The sequence below is a fragment of the Alligator mississippiensis genome, chromosome 7 (assembly GCF_030867095.1).
Source record: "Alligator mississippiensis isolate rAllMis1 chromosome 7, rAllMis1, whole genome shotgun sequence".
Classification (NCBI taxonomy): Eukaryota; Metazoa; Chordata; order Crocodylia; family Alligatoridae; genus Alligator; species Alligator mississippiensis.
Window position 1 is genome coordinate 12,620,845 of NC_081830.1, and position 16,419 is coordinate 12,637,263.

The 16,419-nt window shown below is 41.3% G+C and overlaps 1 protein-coding gene across 3 annotated transcripts in view; it reads left to right on the forward strand.

The window, feature by feature from the left end:
* ANTXR1 (ANTXR cell adhesion molecule 1) overlaps window positions 1-16,419 on the forward strand; it is a 155,366-nt gene that overhangs the window by 14,580 nt on the left and 124,367 nt on the right. For all 3 annotated transcript variants that reach the window (XM_059730581.1, XM_059730580.1, XM_059730583.1), the window contains exons 2-8: window positions 897-968; window positions 2,546-2,617; window positions 7,621-7,702; window positions 8,599-8,632; window positions 10,028-10,107; window positions 11,856-11,924; window positions 14,446-14,526. In XM_059730581.1, the coding sequence (XP_059586564.1) occupies window positions 2,559-2,617; window positions 7,621-7,702; window positions 8,599-8,632; window positions 10,028-10,107; window positions 11,856-11,924; window positions 14,446-14,526 (405 nt within the window). In that variant the 5' untranslated portion in view covers window positions 897-968; window positions 2,546-2,558. The remainder of the gene's footprint in view (window positions 1-896; window positions 969-2,545; window positions 2,618-7,620; window positions 7,703-8,598; window positions 8,633-10,027; window positions 10,108-11,855; window positions 11,925-14,445; window positions 14,527-16,419) is intronic.

Sequence of the window (16,419 nt, forward strand, 5' to 3'; positions counted from 1 at the left end):
CAAGTAGGCCTAGCGGCGCTATGCAAGGTCATTGGCAAAGTCAAGAAGAGGAATAGAAGCAATACCAAGCAACATAGAAACAACACCATTAAAGTGATGCAAAAAGGCATTTAAGCCACTTTAAAAACCAATTTTGTGGAGTATACAAAGGCCCTATAAGTATAATCAATTGGATTGCAACGTAATTCAATATTTGCATAGGTGCTCACTGATTGTATTAAGACGCATACAGTTTATGCATAGAAAGGTGCACTTCCTGGGTTAATCTCACTTTTCTCCTAGTTACCACAGTGTAAAGAGGAAAATTCCTGGTCCAGTCCCAATCCCATTAAACCCAATGGTAAGTCTCCCTATGAATTCACTGATAGCAGGATTAAGGCCTAATTTGTGTTTGGTCCTTTACTAGACAAGAAGCCAAAAGAGTTGAATTGTAGGCCTATAATATCTTACATTTTATTATCACTGGTACAGTGCAAATGCTGGTTTAGATTTAAGAATATTTCCTTCATTCATAATGCACTTGAGCTGAAAGCTTTGCACAATGACCTGGTGAATAAACCAATGGAACCTACCCAAAACCGTGCACTGTGACACAGATCAGCACAAATGTTGGTTTATTTGTTTAGTGCTGTGTTAAGGGTCTAATGTAACAATCATATATTATGTCAGTGTACAGCCTCACGTATTCACATGGAGCATAAGTTACGGTGTCCTGTATTTCAAAGCTGAATGCAAGGGAAGATTTTTTTTCCCTGTTCAAGGAAACACAACAGGAGTGTTATTGTTATACATCTGTTCAGCTCATCTTTTTAGGTAATCCACCAAAGAAATAATTAAAGCAGTGGCATAACTGTGTATAATCAAACTAATATCTCCTGCAATAATTGTTTTCCCAGATCAGGAAGTGTCCTGCACCACTGGAATGAAATTTATTTTTTTGTGGAACATCTGGCCCACAAATTCATAAGGTAAGAAATAACCAAACTGCTTCACGTGAGCCAAGAACTAGAGACTAGGCCTGTACAAGGCAGCTGGTATTCGCTTCGGATTCAGCCGATTCGGGGGACAGCGGTTCGATTCAGTGATTTGAATCACTGTCCCGAATGGATTTGGCTGAATTGCCCAGGCCCATCCCCTGCCTTCCCCAGCTCCCAGCACTTTGGGGGGGGGGGGGAGCCCCGACTCACTGCGTGCTGCCAGGCAGTGGGGCAATCTCCGTTGCCCCGTGCTGTGTGGGGGGCTGCCCCTGACCCCTCTCTCACACTCTCTGCCCCCCCTCCCCTGCCCCCACTTATCAGCTCTGAGTCCAGCTGCAGCTCCCTGCTGCAGCCACCTGGGACTGTCCAAATCATCGAAGCTCTCTGAATCTTTTCTGAAGATTCAGAGAGCTTCAGATCAATTTGGACCTTTTAACTGGTCCCCTGATTCAATTTGGATTTGGAGATTTGGCCACCAAATTCGGCTGAATCTCCTCCAAATTGAATCAGCACCCGAAGCCTTGCACAGCCTTTCTAGAGACCATATCCTCAACTGGTGTACAGATGTGTACTGATTCACAACAACTGAAGAATTCACTATACATCTCTTTCTGGAGATGATTTATGCTCTTGTTTTCCTGAAATTAATTGAAGTCTTTGCAGTGAGATTACTGGCTAAAGATGAGCAGGTTTTGACCCAACTATTCTAGTCTCCAGGAGATGGACTAGATGAATAATTAGTCTTTTTTTATATCTCATTTCTGCCTGTAGAAGTATTAATTATAAGTATTTCTAAGTCTGTTGCTTCCTGGGTGTGTCTACATGTGACCATATGGTGGCGCTGCTATGGTGCAGTGCTTCCTTTTGGAAGTATTCCTTAGTACTCCTCTTGGATGTACTAAAGCATTGCACAGTATGGGTGCTTACTGCACCATGCATGCGGTGTATGGGTAGATTTTGTTGCTACAGTGCCGTAGCAGTGCACCCAGAGAGCACATCATAGTGCTATACCTGGGGAGCACACTGCTAAAGCGACATAGCAGGTGATCACATGTAGAAACTCGTGATCCTTATGTCATATTAAGCGGATGGGCAGGTTATGATGTAACTCCACTATGGGGAGCAGTTTGCTTCTCCTGGAACTGGTTCAGCCCAGTATCTTTCTTGTGAGTGTAAAGACCTGTAGGGAAGTCCTTTGGACCAGATATCAAATGAATAAGTGTTGGAACACAAATTAGTCTCCCCGCACTGCCACATGATATTGTGATCGCCTGAATTCCTTCTTTCTTGTGTCTGTGGCCTAATGGCATCATGGGATTCATACCAACACAACTAGCATTCACTTCCCACAGCCTTATAAAAAGAGATGATACTGCATAAAACTCCCATCTACTGATTCTAACCCTCACTGCCTATACCTTCATCCTTCTATGAAGCGACAGACATAGTAGCAGCTGCAAGGTCCTTGCTTTGGTTGCGTGAATGGTGTGCTAGGCACTATGCATACATATGATGAGAGAGTCTCTACCCCAAAGTCATTCACTTTCCACTTTGTTCTCCTTTGCCAGCCCCCAGCTGAGGATGTCCTTTATTGTTTTCTCAACAAGAGGCACCACTCTTATGAGGTTAACTGAAGACAGGTAAGAATTCTTGGGACCGTGACTTGTTTGTTTTTTCCACTATTCTCCTTTTCTCTGGCTAATATTTTCTGGGAACAGCTTGGCAGCTTTTTGGTATTTCTTCTCTTAATTGTTTCTATCATGTGGCAGTGGTGCTAGAATTCTGGAGGCACAGACTGGCTGACAATTTTTCACTGACATTTTTTCTCCTAGTGGAAGGTGGCTGTTTTGACTTGACACAAGTTTTCATAGGGCACTTCTAGTCCCAAAGGGTATAATCAAGAAAATTGAAAACACTTTCTTTTTTTTTTCCAGAAAGCCAGGATGTAGGGTTTTTCTGATGAAAAGTCAAGACTATGTAATAACTCCCCCCTCCAGTTTCCAACCACCCTGTGTAGAGGTCAGATGGGAAACCATAGGCCTTGTTTGGGGTTTCAGTACAGAAATGAAGGCTGGGAAGAAGGGTAACTGGAGAGAAAGTGGAAGCCAACCTTGCCCCTGTAAAATCCTTAATTTCTTTTGTGATATCACAAGTTCCTTGTCCTCTTCCTACCAAAACATGCATAGTTTCCCCATAACCTGTCCTTCTGCTTCAGTTTTCCCTCCATTTCTTTAGCTGTGTTCCTATTGTACAATTCTTCTCTTACTCCTACTCTCAGCTTTGCACCATCATTTGTACTGCTTTTGGCTCTTGAAACCCTTTCCCCTTCTACTTACCAGCTCGTGTGAATTTACCCTGCTTGAACCTGCCTCTTGCAGAAATCTTCATTATGTGGATCCCTTTCTTTACCGTTCTCCTGATGCCTTCCTTAGTCTACTTAAAACTGTTGCTCCATGTCCTTATAGTGAGTTCTACTAGATGTGGTTGAATCTTGGATATTCTGTGCCAAAGAAGACTTTTGTCACTTGAGCAAAAGGAATGATCTCTTAACCACCATCAGTAGTAGGCAATCTTTTTTCATGTTGACTGCTTAGTAGGGGTCTGGCTTTACAAGCGTATTCCAACTTGTCATGTCTCTGCTTTCCTCCTCTTTCTGAAATGGCAGGCTCTTCAGGGTAGAGGAGTGGTCTTGCTGGAGACTTGAAAAGTGTTGTTTAAAATTTCAGTGTTGTACACTTAACCTCAGTAAAGTGATCCAGAATGCCTTTGTGGGTTCAGAAGAGCAACTGAACAAGCAGGTCAGAGGAACTCGATTGGGAGTAGTTGTTATGGAGGTGATCTTGTCTCTGTGTGTAACTGCAAAAGCAAAAGGTATATGAGAATTCTGCCTTTTCAAAGAGTTGTGCACTTGCATGCTGAAAACAGGGTAGGCATGGGAAGGATACATGTAAGACTTAGGCTAGGATTTGTCATCAAAGTTGCTTAAGTAATTTGGACGTCCGGTTTCCATTTTGATCTCTCTAGGTAGTTTTGATGAAATCACAGCCTCACACATACTTAATTCTGGATTTTACTTGAGCATCTTGGAGCTTTTCATGGAGCAGAATCTCTGCTCTAAGGAGGAGAGACTAAATGGTCAGAACAACCCATGCTTCTGTTTATTCATAGCATGGGAACTACCTTTACTCTCCTGTGAAAGATCTATGGGTGGATTATTTGCCATTTCAAAAATGAACCTCAGCCAAAGTAACTTCTCTCCCTGTCCACCCCCAGACAGCCAGAACATAGAGCTGGCAGCAGGGTCCATAGCTAGCTCACCCCCAGAGGAAGCACCTGTTGTCCAGATGTGGTGTGTTAGCCAGGTCTGATCTGTGTGAATTGCACATGTGAGGTGTTTGACTTGGAGTGTGTTGACAAGACAAAAAAAGAAACAAGTCAAGGCAAGAGATACCCCCCTCCCCCTCTAATTCCCCCCATTTCTGATTCCTTCATCTCTTCATGATAAAAGATGAGGAACTGGGTAGCTTCTGCTGTTGCTGCCAAAGGCCCTGTGTTATTTGTTCCATAAGTCTCTAGGTTGCCTTTTTCAGGCCACTGTGCTTTGGATCCAGATTCTCAGCCTATTCTAAGTACTACATTGAAGTGGGTGTTGAGCTGTATGAGTATTCACAGGTATTAGTAATGGATGTTACATTAATGCAAAACTTTCAAAAGAAAGTGATTCTAAACAAGGAGCTATAAGGTAGACAGAGGATCTATGTGGGTTACTGGACCAGACCACTTTATAATTATAATGCTTCTAGAATGTTTTCTCATCATTCCCTTCTAGACCTAGATCTAACCTTCAGTGAAAGGAGCGGGAGTATTCTTATTGAATTCAAAGAGAGGTGGCTCAGGTCCTTAAACACTACCATTTCCTCTTTTAACTTCATTGCCACGTGGAACAAAAAATATATGCAACATATGTGAGTGCTATATAAGTCGCATCTGTTTTACATATTGGGCTCCTATGAGATTGCATTCAGGCATAGCTGTTAGAGTTGAATTTATAGGAAATTGGCTACTTTCCTGTGGTATAGTCCACATGCATACCAACCTAAAAAGCGTCATTACAGTTGGCCCCCTTGGCGTAAAACGTACTCCCCTTTCATTTGCTGTAATACACGAGGATAATGAGAAAATTAATGGTACTTAATATATATGTCGGAAGAAACCCTAACCCCCTTCCTAATCGGCAAGGAGAATTTTGTAAGGCTACAGGTTACACTTGTAAGAAGACTTATTACCTGTGTGTATGAAACACATGCATTTATTTCTTTTCTCCATAGGGAATCTATCAACTCCCCCCACTGTCCTAGAAAAGATGTTCACTTCAGGCAGGATAGAAGAGTGGCAGTAGCCAAAACTGAGATAGCAAGAGGCTGTAGATCTTCTGTTTTAATTGACAGTGACAGATAGAAGTCTATAATTGGTAAAAGGTTTCTCAATTATTTTTAGCAAGACAACTTGGGGTAATAGTTTAGTTTGGAAAGAGTATACTGTCGTTGTAGTATACCATGCAGTATAGTATACATTACAAATGGAAGGACTCCTGCTTACGTGGGGTGCTTTGCCTGTCAATCACCAGCAAACAGAATTTTATCAGAGAGAAGCTGTAAAGATCCAGGGCTGAAAGAACCTGAATCAGCCTGAAAAATGTCACTGAGGTGAGATGTATTTGTTTAAAGGACAAGGGATCTTGTTCAGAGAGCATAGGACCTGGCTTCCTGGAGTTTCCATTTCATCCTCTCTCTTCTCTATCGTTGCTGAAGTGTCCGTTAGGGTTGGATCAAATCCATTTCTAGATTAACCCCTGAATTCCCTTGAAACAAATGGCATTACATCATGGAATACCTTTTAATATCTAAAATCAACCAGAATTTCTCAGTATTTAAGCTTTTTTCTATTGTGATTTCATTCTTTGTATCCTATGTTCCCTTTGACTTCCGGCTGGGACTAGCAGTGGAAGTATCGTGATATTTAAGGAAGTATGTTCTGTTGATTTTGTTGGCCTGAAGGTATCATTTTTGGGGTCTTGCTGGGCCCTGGGATTTGTGGAGGGGAGGGGACAGCCTCTCTTTCTACTTGAAACTGGGAAACAGTAGTCCCTGATTTTTTTTATTTAAAAAAATTTTTTTTTTTTAATTGACCAGTCCAGGAAATATTCTAGAAGGCAAAGGTTGATGTGTGTAGGACCATGTGGGTAAAAACAAATTCAGCCTCAAAGCCTACAGTGTCAGTGTGGTCCAGCCAAGAATAATGTCTTTATCCAGTTCCCATGAAGATAGCATTAGTTGGTTTAGAGATACCACACTCTGGACAAGACTCTATCTTGCCCTGAAAGGCACAGATGTCTGCAACTCAGTGAAGCAGTGCAAGGCCCACCCCACTGAATTTAATCTGTCAGTACGTCTAGGTGTCCAAAAGATGAAAGGAGACGCCCTGAATTATGAAGCCTTTCCCATTAGCTCATTATTCCTGAAGCTGGTTTGGACAGGAATTGAAGGGGTTGTATTCACATATCCTGGAGACTGCAGGATGATTTTAGATTATCTATATCACTTTCATGGCTGTTTGATTCAGTTTGTATCCTCTTCCAACACAACTGAGGAATAAGAGCCAGATGCAAGTCAGCAGCTGCGCTTGTACATCTTGAGAATAGGCTGAGGTTATTAAGGGAATATGTGTTTAGAGAGGTATGTTTGCCAGAATACCAGACTAGGGGAGAGTTTTCTGTTGTGATGCTTTTTCCAGGCTGTGGGAACATCAATCAAGAGCAAATCCGGTCCATCTTTCACACCCATAAAGAGAAACTCAGCCAAACACTCCCCTCTAACCTCATTTTTTTTATTTTTAACAGGAGGCATTTAATTATTTTAGTTTTAACAGAAAGCATTTAACAGAAAGGCCTTAGCCAAAGTTTGCTTTCCTGTAGCACTTAAATGCTTGTTCCAATAATGTGTTGCTGATAGGATCGTTAGGTATAACATGCTAGCATTTCTTTTGTTCACTTACAGTAGTATGCTCCTAATGGAGCTGTGGGACCTGGGATGATTCCCAAATTGGGGAGTTGGTGCCCTAAAGGCAGGGATACCCAAAAGAGCAAAGGGAATTAAATACTCAAATTCAATTCCCTTGAGTTCTTTTGATAATCCCAAGTGGAATTGACTTGTTGAAAGTAGGAACCAGTCCATCTTCCACTATACCTATCTTCCACAATATAATGGAAAACCATTTGCTGCCATTTGGTTATTTTTAAAAAGTGGCTTTTTCCCCATTTGTCTCAACTGCTCTGAGCTATTGCCCACTCTAAATTAGAGGTGGATGTGAGCTTTCACAGTCAGGTCCAGGTTTTAGCTTCCCTAAAATTACAGTGGGGTTTTTGTTTGGTATCAGCTCCCTTTAAAATGCTTGTTTCAGGAATTTGTAATCCGAGTGCTTCCATCAGAAAACACTCTTACGTGTTAGTGAAAAATGATGATTAACTGGGTCATTTTCTTCCCTGCATGCACCCTGCCTTCCACATATCCACCTGTATGCCACTTCCTGGCCAACTTTGACATCTGTGAATAGATCTAAGAGTGTGTCCATGTGAATCTTTCAGGGACCAGATACGGCAAGGCCTAGAAGAGCTGCGGAAGGTTCTGCCAGGGGGTGACACTTACATGCACGAAGGATTTGAAAGGGTAAATAGACCAATCTTAAATTGCATTTGCAGGGTCTTTGAGCAAAAGCAAAGGGATTAATTAAGCTTCCTGCCCTTCCACATGGGTAAGTGGCATCCTGAAGCAAAACAGTTGATCAGTGGGTTCTGTAAGCAGGTGTTGCACCGATGAGGCTGGCAGAATTTGGGTTGGAATAACCTTCGAAGTTGTATCTTGCCGTGTCCCTGCCTTCATTGCTAGGACCTCACCTTCAGGAGTAGGAAGTGGGCATGTAACAGCTGAACACCAGCTGTGCAGCTCCAATTGGAGTTAAAGGGGGAGTAGAGCAGCAAGAGACCCCAGCCAGCATGGAGCCTTGGTGCAGTGGGCAAGCTGCCCACCTGGCAGCCCTCTCTTCCTCTGGTCTTCCACTGCTGAAGACTTGATCAGGTCAAACGTTTGCATCTGAACTCCCCAAGGGTGCTTTTGTGTGTTGCTCCCACCTCCACTACTTATATCTTCTGAAGGACTGGGGAAGCGTTTATGTCCAGCTGATGAAGATGAATTGAATTCCTGTATTACAGCACATGGGGAAAACTACAGCACATTCCAGGCTGTGTGGAGGTCTAGCTGAGAGCGGAGACACAAATCTGTCTGGAAGCAAAACTCTCAGATCCAAAGATCCCCCAAATTTTGCCAGTGCTTGAACTTCAGGTGCAGCTTTAGCCCCATCTTTTCATTCCAACCTGAGATGCACAGAGAAAAGGGTTAACAGTTTGAAAGGATCTTCAATTGCAGAGTAGAAGCTACATATGCTAAAAATGCTGTCTCATGCTTCACAACTTTGGTGTCACTTCCCATCTCCACACGTGTCTGGAGCAATCACTAAGTACCACAATTATTCAATTGTTACTAATACTGTTCTGATTTAATTTCAGGCAAGTGAACAGATTTACTATGAAAATGTTCTAGGTAAGAGAGAATTGCTTGAGCTATTAACTATCCTTCCCTGCTGCACGTCCCCCACTTCCCCTTCTCTTTATATCGTCTTAGATTTCATAGACATTGGGCTGGAAGGGACCTCACGAGAGCATCAGGTCCAGCCCCCTGCCCAAGGGGCAGGAAATCAGCAGGGGTCAGATCACCCCAGCAAGATAAGCATCCATATCTTGCCTATGTGCTTGACTTCCATCCAGGACCCACACTCCTTTTCAGAAAAGGGGTGTGACTAATCCCTTTTACAAGAATACAGTGACATGTCCTAAAGAGGGCAGGGCAGAACTGTAAGGCACTAGACCTGTACCTTGAATATATTTTATATAAAAACAACAAAGAGGCTCGTTCATGAAAAGATGTAGATTGTTGCTCAGTGGGATTTTTCAGGGATGCTTAGGTACCTAATTCTCCATGATGGATCTCCACCTTTTTGTGTGGTTTCTGTCAAATATTTCATCATCACTGCAGGATCATCACTAGGGATCTTGAGATGTTGTTGAAGTTTCACTTCACTTTTCAAGAATCAATTAATAGGCATAATCATAAAATTCCAGTTATTTGTCATTGGCAGTTTTCAGAATATCCTTGGTTTCTCCACAACAAAATAGCTCTGAACATATTCTTTTCCAATTTGAAAACCAGACATTTGGAAAAAAACATTAAAGTGCAGTTTCACTGTTCATGTGTAATCCAGGACGTCAGAACTCTTTCAGATTTTGAGCAATGTGCTGTTGCCAGAAATTTAAATTAATCTTATTCATTGCTGCTATAAACTTACATTAATAAAAAGAGCCCCTGTGCTACAATCAATACAGTAAAGGATGATTCCAGTCTTCCTGTCATAACTCCATTACGAGTAAATAAGATGTGAAAGGACAAGGAAGAATTAAAAGAATTTTAATCATTTTTCTACCTAAATGTTATTAAATACCAACTCAGCCTTTGTAGCATAAATGGAATGTCTCCCTGGGTTTTGAGAAATGATAGATACCATCAATAAAACAGGAAGTAACTGGAAATGCATTTTAAGCAGTTGGTAAATGTTGCCACACTTTCAGGCAAACTATTAGTTTGAACTACTGTAATATTTATAATAAGGTGCCAGGTTAGAATGACCGAGTCATTTACGTGAGGAGCAGAAGATAAATGCCCAGAAAATAGATGCATGCAAGAGACAGATGGTATTTAGAACTGGCAAAAAAAAATTTCATTGACATTTGGGGCTTTTAAAATGTGGATTAACGGGAGCATTTATCAAGTAAGAAATGTAACACTTGTGTTCCTTTTAAGCTCGTTAGTTGGTTGTTGTGTTAATCCATGTAGTACTCAGTGCCCTTAAATCCTCTTTGTTCAAGAAGTTTGTTTGTTTAGGTTACAGAACTGCAAGTGTCATCATTGCACTAACAGATGGTGAACTCCACGAGGATCTCTTCTTTTATGCAGAGCGAGAGGTAAAAAGATTTACAGTCCAAGCTCTTGAGATAGCAGGTATCAAAGTGTCCGTCTTTGCTGCGAAAAAATAAAGGATACTTAGGCAAAGGATTGTTTTGCCATCAGGGAAGTTCTCAGAATTAATTTAAATGTATATGTTCCTAAGGCTAAACATGAGTGGAAACAACTGGAAGATTTTAGATTATAATAATGTTCTTTCTAAAGCAAAAAAGCACAATGTCAAGAGTGGTTCTTGAACTCAGTTGGACTCTGACGGACTGGACAATTTAGTGTAGAAGTGAGAAAGAAGGACCCAACGGACCAGTATTTTAGGGGTTAAACCTCAAAGAAGGATCAGGTTACATTTGATTTTTAAAAAGCAAGCAAAGAATTAGGGATTTTCACTTCACTCTCATATCCAAAACGTAATTAGGTTAACGTACCACATAGAGCATTTATTAAATAACGTAAAATTCAGCGCTGAAACAGGCATAAAAAGTGCTCGTATTGTTAATATGCCTGGTTGATAGCGACAGTGATGTTGCTAGGGAGGGCTGCACTAATTCCACTCCATGATGCTGTAAAATATAAATTATGATAAATTGGACCTGGAATGAACTATTAAATAGGATCCAATGAAGTGTAGGTTTAAACCCAATAACAATAAGAAGAATCACTATATTGTAGTGTGAAAAACAAAATTTCTAAAACATAAATCCTTGCCAAAAATATACCATTCAAAGTCCCTGAAGTTCAGCTCCAACTTCCCTGGGGATCTTTGATTTCAGAGTGAAAACAAGTTTGTTTAAAGAGACGAATGAAGAAAATTCTCTGAAGAGAAATTCATCAAGAGTAGAGGTCAGAAGTTTTATGTGTGTTTTGTTTGAGGGAGGTACAGGCAATAAGGCATTGGATTTTAGCCTTGCAATGCAAGTCACTTCACTTCTGTGTACTTGACTCTCCTTACTGTAAAATGAGGATAATGTTGTTTGCTGTTTGTAATACATACTGATACTTGTAAATCAGAATTGCTATAATCTGGTGCAAGTAGACTTCCATGGGAGAGGGGGGATCAGGTTCTCAAAGAGCTGGGTAATACAACTGGCATAAAATTTGGTGAAACAATCATACGAAGGATAAAAATGTGCATTAAATCCTCCATTGTACAATACCACTGATTTACGAACATTGAAGGTGACATTAAACATGCATCCATTAAAGTTATTACCACAGTTTTTGTATACAAAAACTGTGTATAAACTATAGATTGCTGACCCAATAGGCATGGCTCAAAATACTTTAAAACTAAGTTTTGTCCAAAAATTATGTAGCCCTTTTCTCTTCCATTCTTTGTGATGCTAGAAATAATGAAGTGCTAAATGCTACCTGCTTGGTGCACAGATGCTATGGTCAGCAGAGATAGGTGAAAAAATTGATTCCATTTTTTTTCAGGTTATCAATTGTACTTAGGCGTTATGTCAAATTGAAATGGCTGCACATTAGATTTAGTGGGTGAAAGAACAACTAGTGTATCATTTTTCCTATCCAAGCAAGTATCCACAGCTGTAGCAATAGGTAAAATTTTTGTTACCTGAATTTAAGACTACAGTTATTGTCATGGTTTTAGTCTACCCTTTTTTCATGCTCCCAATCGTTGATTTTGAGCAGAGTTCTGCTCCCAGCATGGCAGCAGGATTAGAGCATTAAACATACAATACAAAATGCACCATAATCTGCATCCATAATGGACATATCTCTGTTGTTCCAGGCTAATCGATCAAGGGACCTAGGAGCAACAGTGTACTGTGTTGGAGTCAAAGATTTCAATGAAACTCAGGTAAATGAGTCATAACTTTCTTAGGCATTTAGCAAAGGTGGACTAGATGGCCAATGTCCCAGTGTTTTATAGAAAAGTGAAATTTGCTGCTGCTACAGAAGCTTTTGGCATTCATGAAGAGAAAAACCTGTGTTCCTGGCTTTTAGAAGTGATCATAAAAAGCCCCGAAGTATGGGATTGCCCAAAACCTGCCACACTGCAGAACAGTTATCTCTGTAACTCAACATTTTACATTATAGAGTTCTACCGCTGATTAAGCATTTGCACATTACCAAAATGAAGTGTTTCCATGTTTCTGAATAAAGCCTTTACTGAATTCCCATTCTTTGGTGAATTTTTAAAAACTAGTCTTTCTTCCTTTTGGTTTGGACTGAAAAGTAAAAAGGACAGTTTCCTACAGGACAGTTTTCCTATGGGAAATTCCATTTTCCAGTGCAGCTCTTGGGTTACTGGTCAACTCGGTGATGCTCCTGATAATTCAAAACCGAGTCCATCTTGGCAGAAAACTAACTGGAGAGGAGACATTTCCTTGTTCTGTTACAGATTTGCAGGACATTTCTACTTTGAGCTCATAGTACAATACTGTGTGACTTTTAAAAATGCCCCACAGAGTTTTGTATAGATACCTGTGGGGAAGAAAACCCACTGAATGTTGTACAGCTCTAAAAGCAACCTGCCGGATCTGCTGATGGGACTGGGAAGCAACGTAAATTGGGATGCATCCTCCAAAATATAGGTTTGTTTGGATCCCAGGTTATCATTTAGGTCTCATAGTGAACATCTGATGAATCAAGAAAATAAAATGTCTGTAGTAAGATGGGGAACGTGGGTTCCACTTTGGACTGGGAATATCTGCACCTGTATAGCTGTGCCACTGTAGCGTCTTAATGAAAGCATCTTACTGTAACAGCTTTACATCAGTCTGCCCAATGTGCAAGATGTTTGCCCTAGAAGCTTGTAATGGACTCACTGGACTTGCAAAAATCTGGTATAGAGATATAGTGGTATAGAGAAGTTCTATAAAAAGACAAAGGAAGAAAAAAACGGGGGCAAGTTGGAGGTGGGGAGAAGAGCTTTAGGGGTTGTAAGCTTGAAGCCCCCAAGATAACCACAACCTGAAGCCACTGAGGCATCAGAGAGATTAAGTAGAGTCTGATGATAAAACTTCATTGTCATTTGAAACCCCTGAAGGCTCTAGAAGCCAGACCAGAGAGAATGAATTCAGGAAACTATAAACATCCACCAATTTACTGTAACTGCTGCATCTTGGCCTGCGATCAGTATGCAGCTTTTCTAACCCAGCCCCCTAGTGCATGGGAAACAGTGGTTGGGAATATTCCCTCTAGGCACAAATCAAGTGGGGGCCGGAGAGGCTTTGTGCATCTGGGACTGAGGAGAAAGCATTTGTTTTAAAGTCCTCTCTAAGTGGGTATTTTTTATATCTCTAATAAATATAACTGATTGCCAGGAGCTGGAAGGGTGGGGCTTGCTGGGTTTTGGGAGGAATGTGTGACAAGTAAGGGTGCCTTCAATTTGCATTACTGCAGGAAAGGCCAAGCGAAGGCCTGCCGAATAATGTTACCCCTGCCATTCGAGGGAATTGCTAAAACAAATGTCAGCCTCACAGCAGTAAAATTTGATTCTGCACCAGCTGATGCATGGAGAGCTCGTTATCCCTGAACTGTTCTCACCGATCACCTTAACCCTTAGCATACTGAAGATGAACAAATTGATTTTAAGCTCTTCCCACTCTCAGTTCCTCTCTTCTCCAAACATGTGAGACCCCAAAATGTCCTTCTGGTACTTGTTTGCTCCTCTTGCCACCTACACATTCTCCCATTGAGCCCTGGGCACCTGAAACTGCCAGATGTGAGGCATAGAGGGAATGATGCCTTCCACCCCTGTTGGGAGATTATTGGTTTTTATGGGTAGGTCTCTGCACAGAGAAGTACGGAGGCAGGGGTGTAGCTTCTAAGCTTAGGAGTGTCTCTTTATCTTTAAGAAGACTGCTCACATGCTTGAAGTTCTTCTGCGTGTGCTTATGGGCTTTGCTGGCTTGGTTCTGACAGTGCCACGCAGGGGGCACTGGGTTTAATTCCTAGAATATGCCGTATCCTGCCTCATGTCCAGGAACCATCTCTGGTTCCCAGCACTGCCCAGGCTCAAAGTGCAAACTGTTAAGAAATTGGAGAAACAATACAGCATGTTAGCAAGCCACGCTCTGTCCAATGCTTAAGATATTTATTCTATTTATTTTGATTTTTATTATGTCCCGGAACCACCTCTGATTCCCAGCACTGCCCTTTAAAATTAACGAGGTTCAAAGTGCAAACTGTTCAGTAATTGGAGAAACATTACAGTATGTTAGCAAGCCATGCTGTGTCTGGTGCTTAAGATATTTATTTTGACGTGTAAGTGGATTTAGCGAAAGAACTCTCCTTATTTCGCTGTCCATTGGCTAATTTATCCCATGTTTACTTTTTCTTTTTTTTTTAATTTTTATGTTTTGCTGCTCTGTCAGCTGGCTCGAATTGCTGACAGCAAGGATCATGTCTTTCCTGTGAATGATGGATTTGAAGCACTACAAGGGATCATAGACTCTGTAAGTATTAATCTTGGGATTGCTTGTGTATATATTTGTACATCTGGAGCAAAGGATTTTATTACTTTTTTCTGCTAAATAATTACCACCATTTTTTGTAATTTTTTCTTCACTATAGCCTGATGGTGACTTTGACCCTGTTTTTCTTGTACAAGTGTTTCTACTGTGAAATTACCTGGTCACATATCAGAACTGGGCATCAACTAACAGAAACAAATAAGTAAATTACTTTCTCCTCTGTTTTGGCCTTAACCTCTCCCCTGCACAAGGATCTAATTGGAAGTTTCACAGTACACGCTATCTCTGGTGTCCTCATTGGCTACAAGAATTACTTTGCTCAATATTCCAGAGATATAAGCAGCAGCTACTGCGAATGTTGCTACCATCATTTTGCACATGAAATAACTCAATGTGGGGGAGAGGATTAAGGTCGCATGCTGGGTGAATGGCAGAGCAGCAAATAGCTTTCCTGTCCTCCTGGTCTACATTAGTACGCACCCCTTCCTGGAAAGAACAAGGCCTCTGTTCTGCTTCTCCACCTTCTGCATGTTCAGTATCCTTTTGTCTTGGCAGCTCTACCGCACTACTCCTTGATTTTTTTTTTGACTCTGTGTAATATCCCGTCCTTCAGCACAGCTCTGTACTATGCCACTGCCTAGATACTTGACTTAAAACTACACCAGAGAGAGCACTAGAAATTATCATTACTTCTCCTCTTCACTAAAGAAGCTGCAGCAGTGAGATGATGGGAAAGAGATAATATTACTGGCTGTCTTGGACTCTTACAAAGTCAGCTGTCTTCTCTTGGAAGTTCTTGATCTCTTAAACAGCCCATTTTTCTTCAAGGCTTTTCCAACTGGGATTTTCTGTGTAGTAGTGTTGAGAAGCAGTTAAGGAAACACAGCTTGCCAAGAGGGTTGTGATAGTGCAGACCCTAGTACCAAGAATGGCAAGATTGTTGGGCCCTGGAGTAAAATAGAGATTGTAGCAGATAGTAATGCACACCACAGACTAACGTTAGGGGCCCCAGCTCTGCCTGCCTCGGTTTCGAATTAGGATTCAAATTGGGTTCACAACTCCAGTGGTTCTCTGAGCGGTTCCTGTCTGACTTAAAGCCAGAACAGAAAGAGCAGAACTAGGAGACCATATTCTCCATTATCAAATAACAGAGTGAAAAATATTGCAAGTATCCTTCAGGAAATAGCCTATTTTTGGCTCATTTGGGGTTATTTTCCTCCTTTGGTCACTTGTAGCCTGTTACTATTCTAACTACATTTCCCACGGCTACAAAGAGAGACGGGGCAATCCTTTTAGAAATGTGTCTGGGGAGGGGAGGGTGTTATCCATTTAGCATGGCCTTTTTGTTGTTGATACAAACCTGGAACAAATGGGCTGGATTCTGCTGTGGGCTAGGAAAGTCAGGTTCACAAAGGGGATCTCAAATTTCTGTGTATAGGGTAGTTACATGCTATCCTGACTGCGTAATATCAAGCAAAAGCTGTTCCCTGTGGGACATGCTCTATTTTCCCTACCACTTTTGCTTGCAGCAACAATTTGATCCTATAGCTATTACTGGTTTTCCTGACGTTCTGCAAACATGGGGGTACTGCCCCAAATTCTCTTAGGCTATCAGGTGTTGTATGTCATCTTGGAAAAAAAACAACAACAAAAAATGAGCCTTAGGTCTCATCCTTGCACTATCTTTGCGAGCTGCCTTTAATGAAATCCAGAGGAAGCTCTCTCACTCTTCAGATTTATCACATATAACCATATAGACTTCAGACTTTTGGGGAGTCTCATTCAGAACTAAATCAGTTGACTGCTGCTGAATTTACCATCTGTAACTGAGCAGAGTCTCCAGAAAGCGCAGCACTTCCAGGACCATATTTGCAG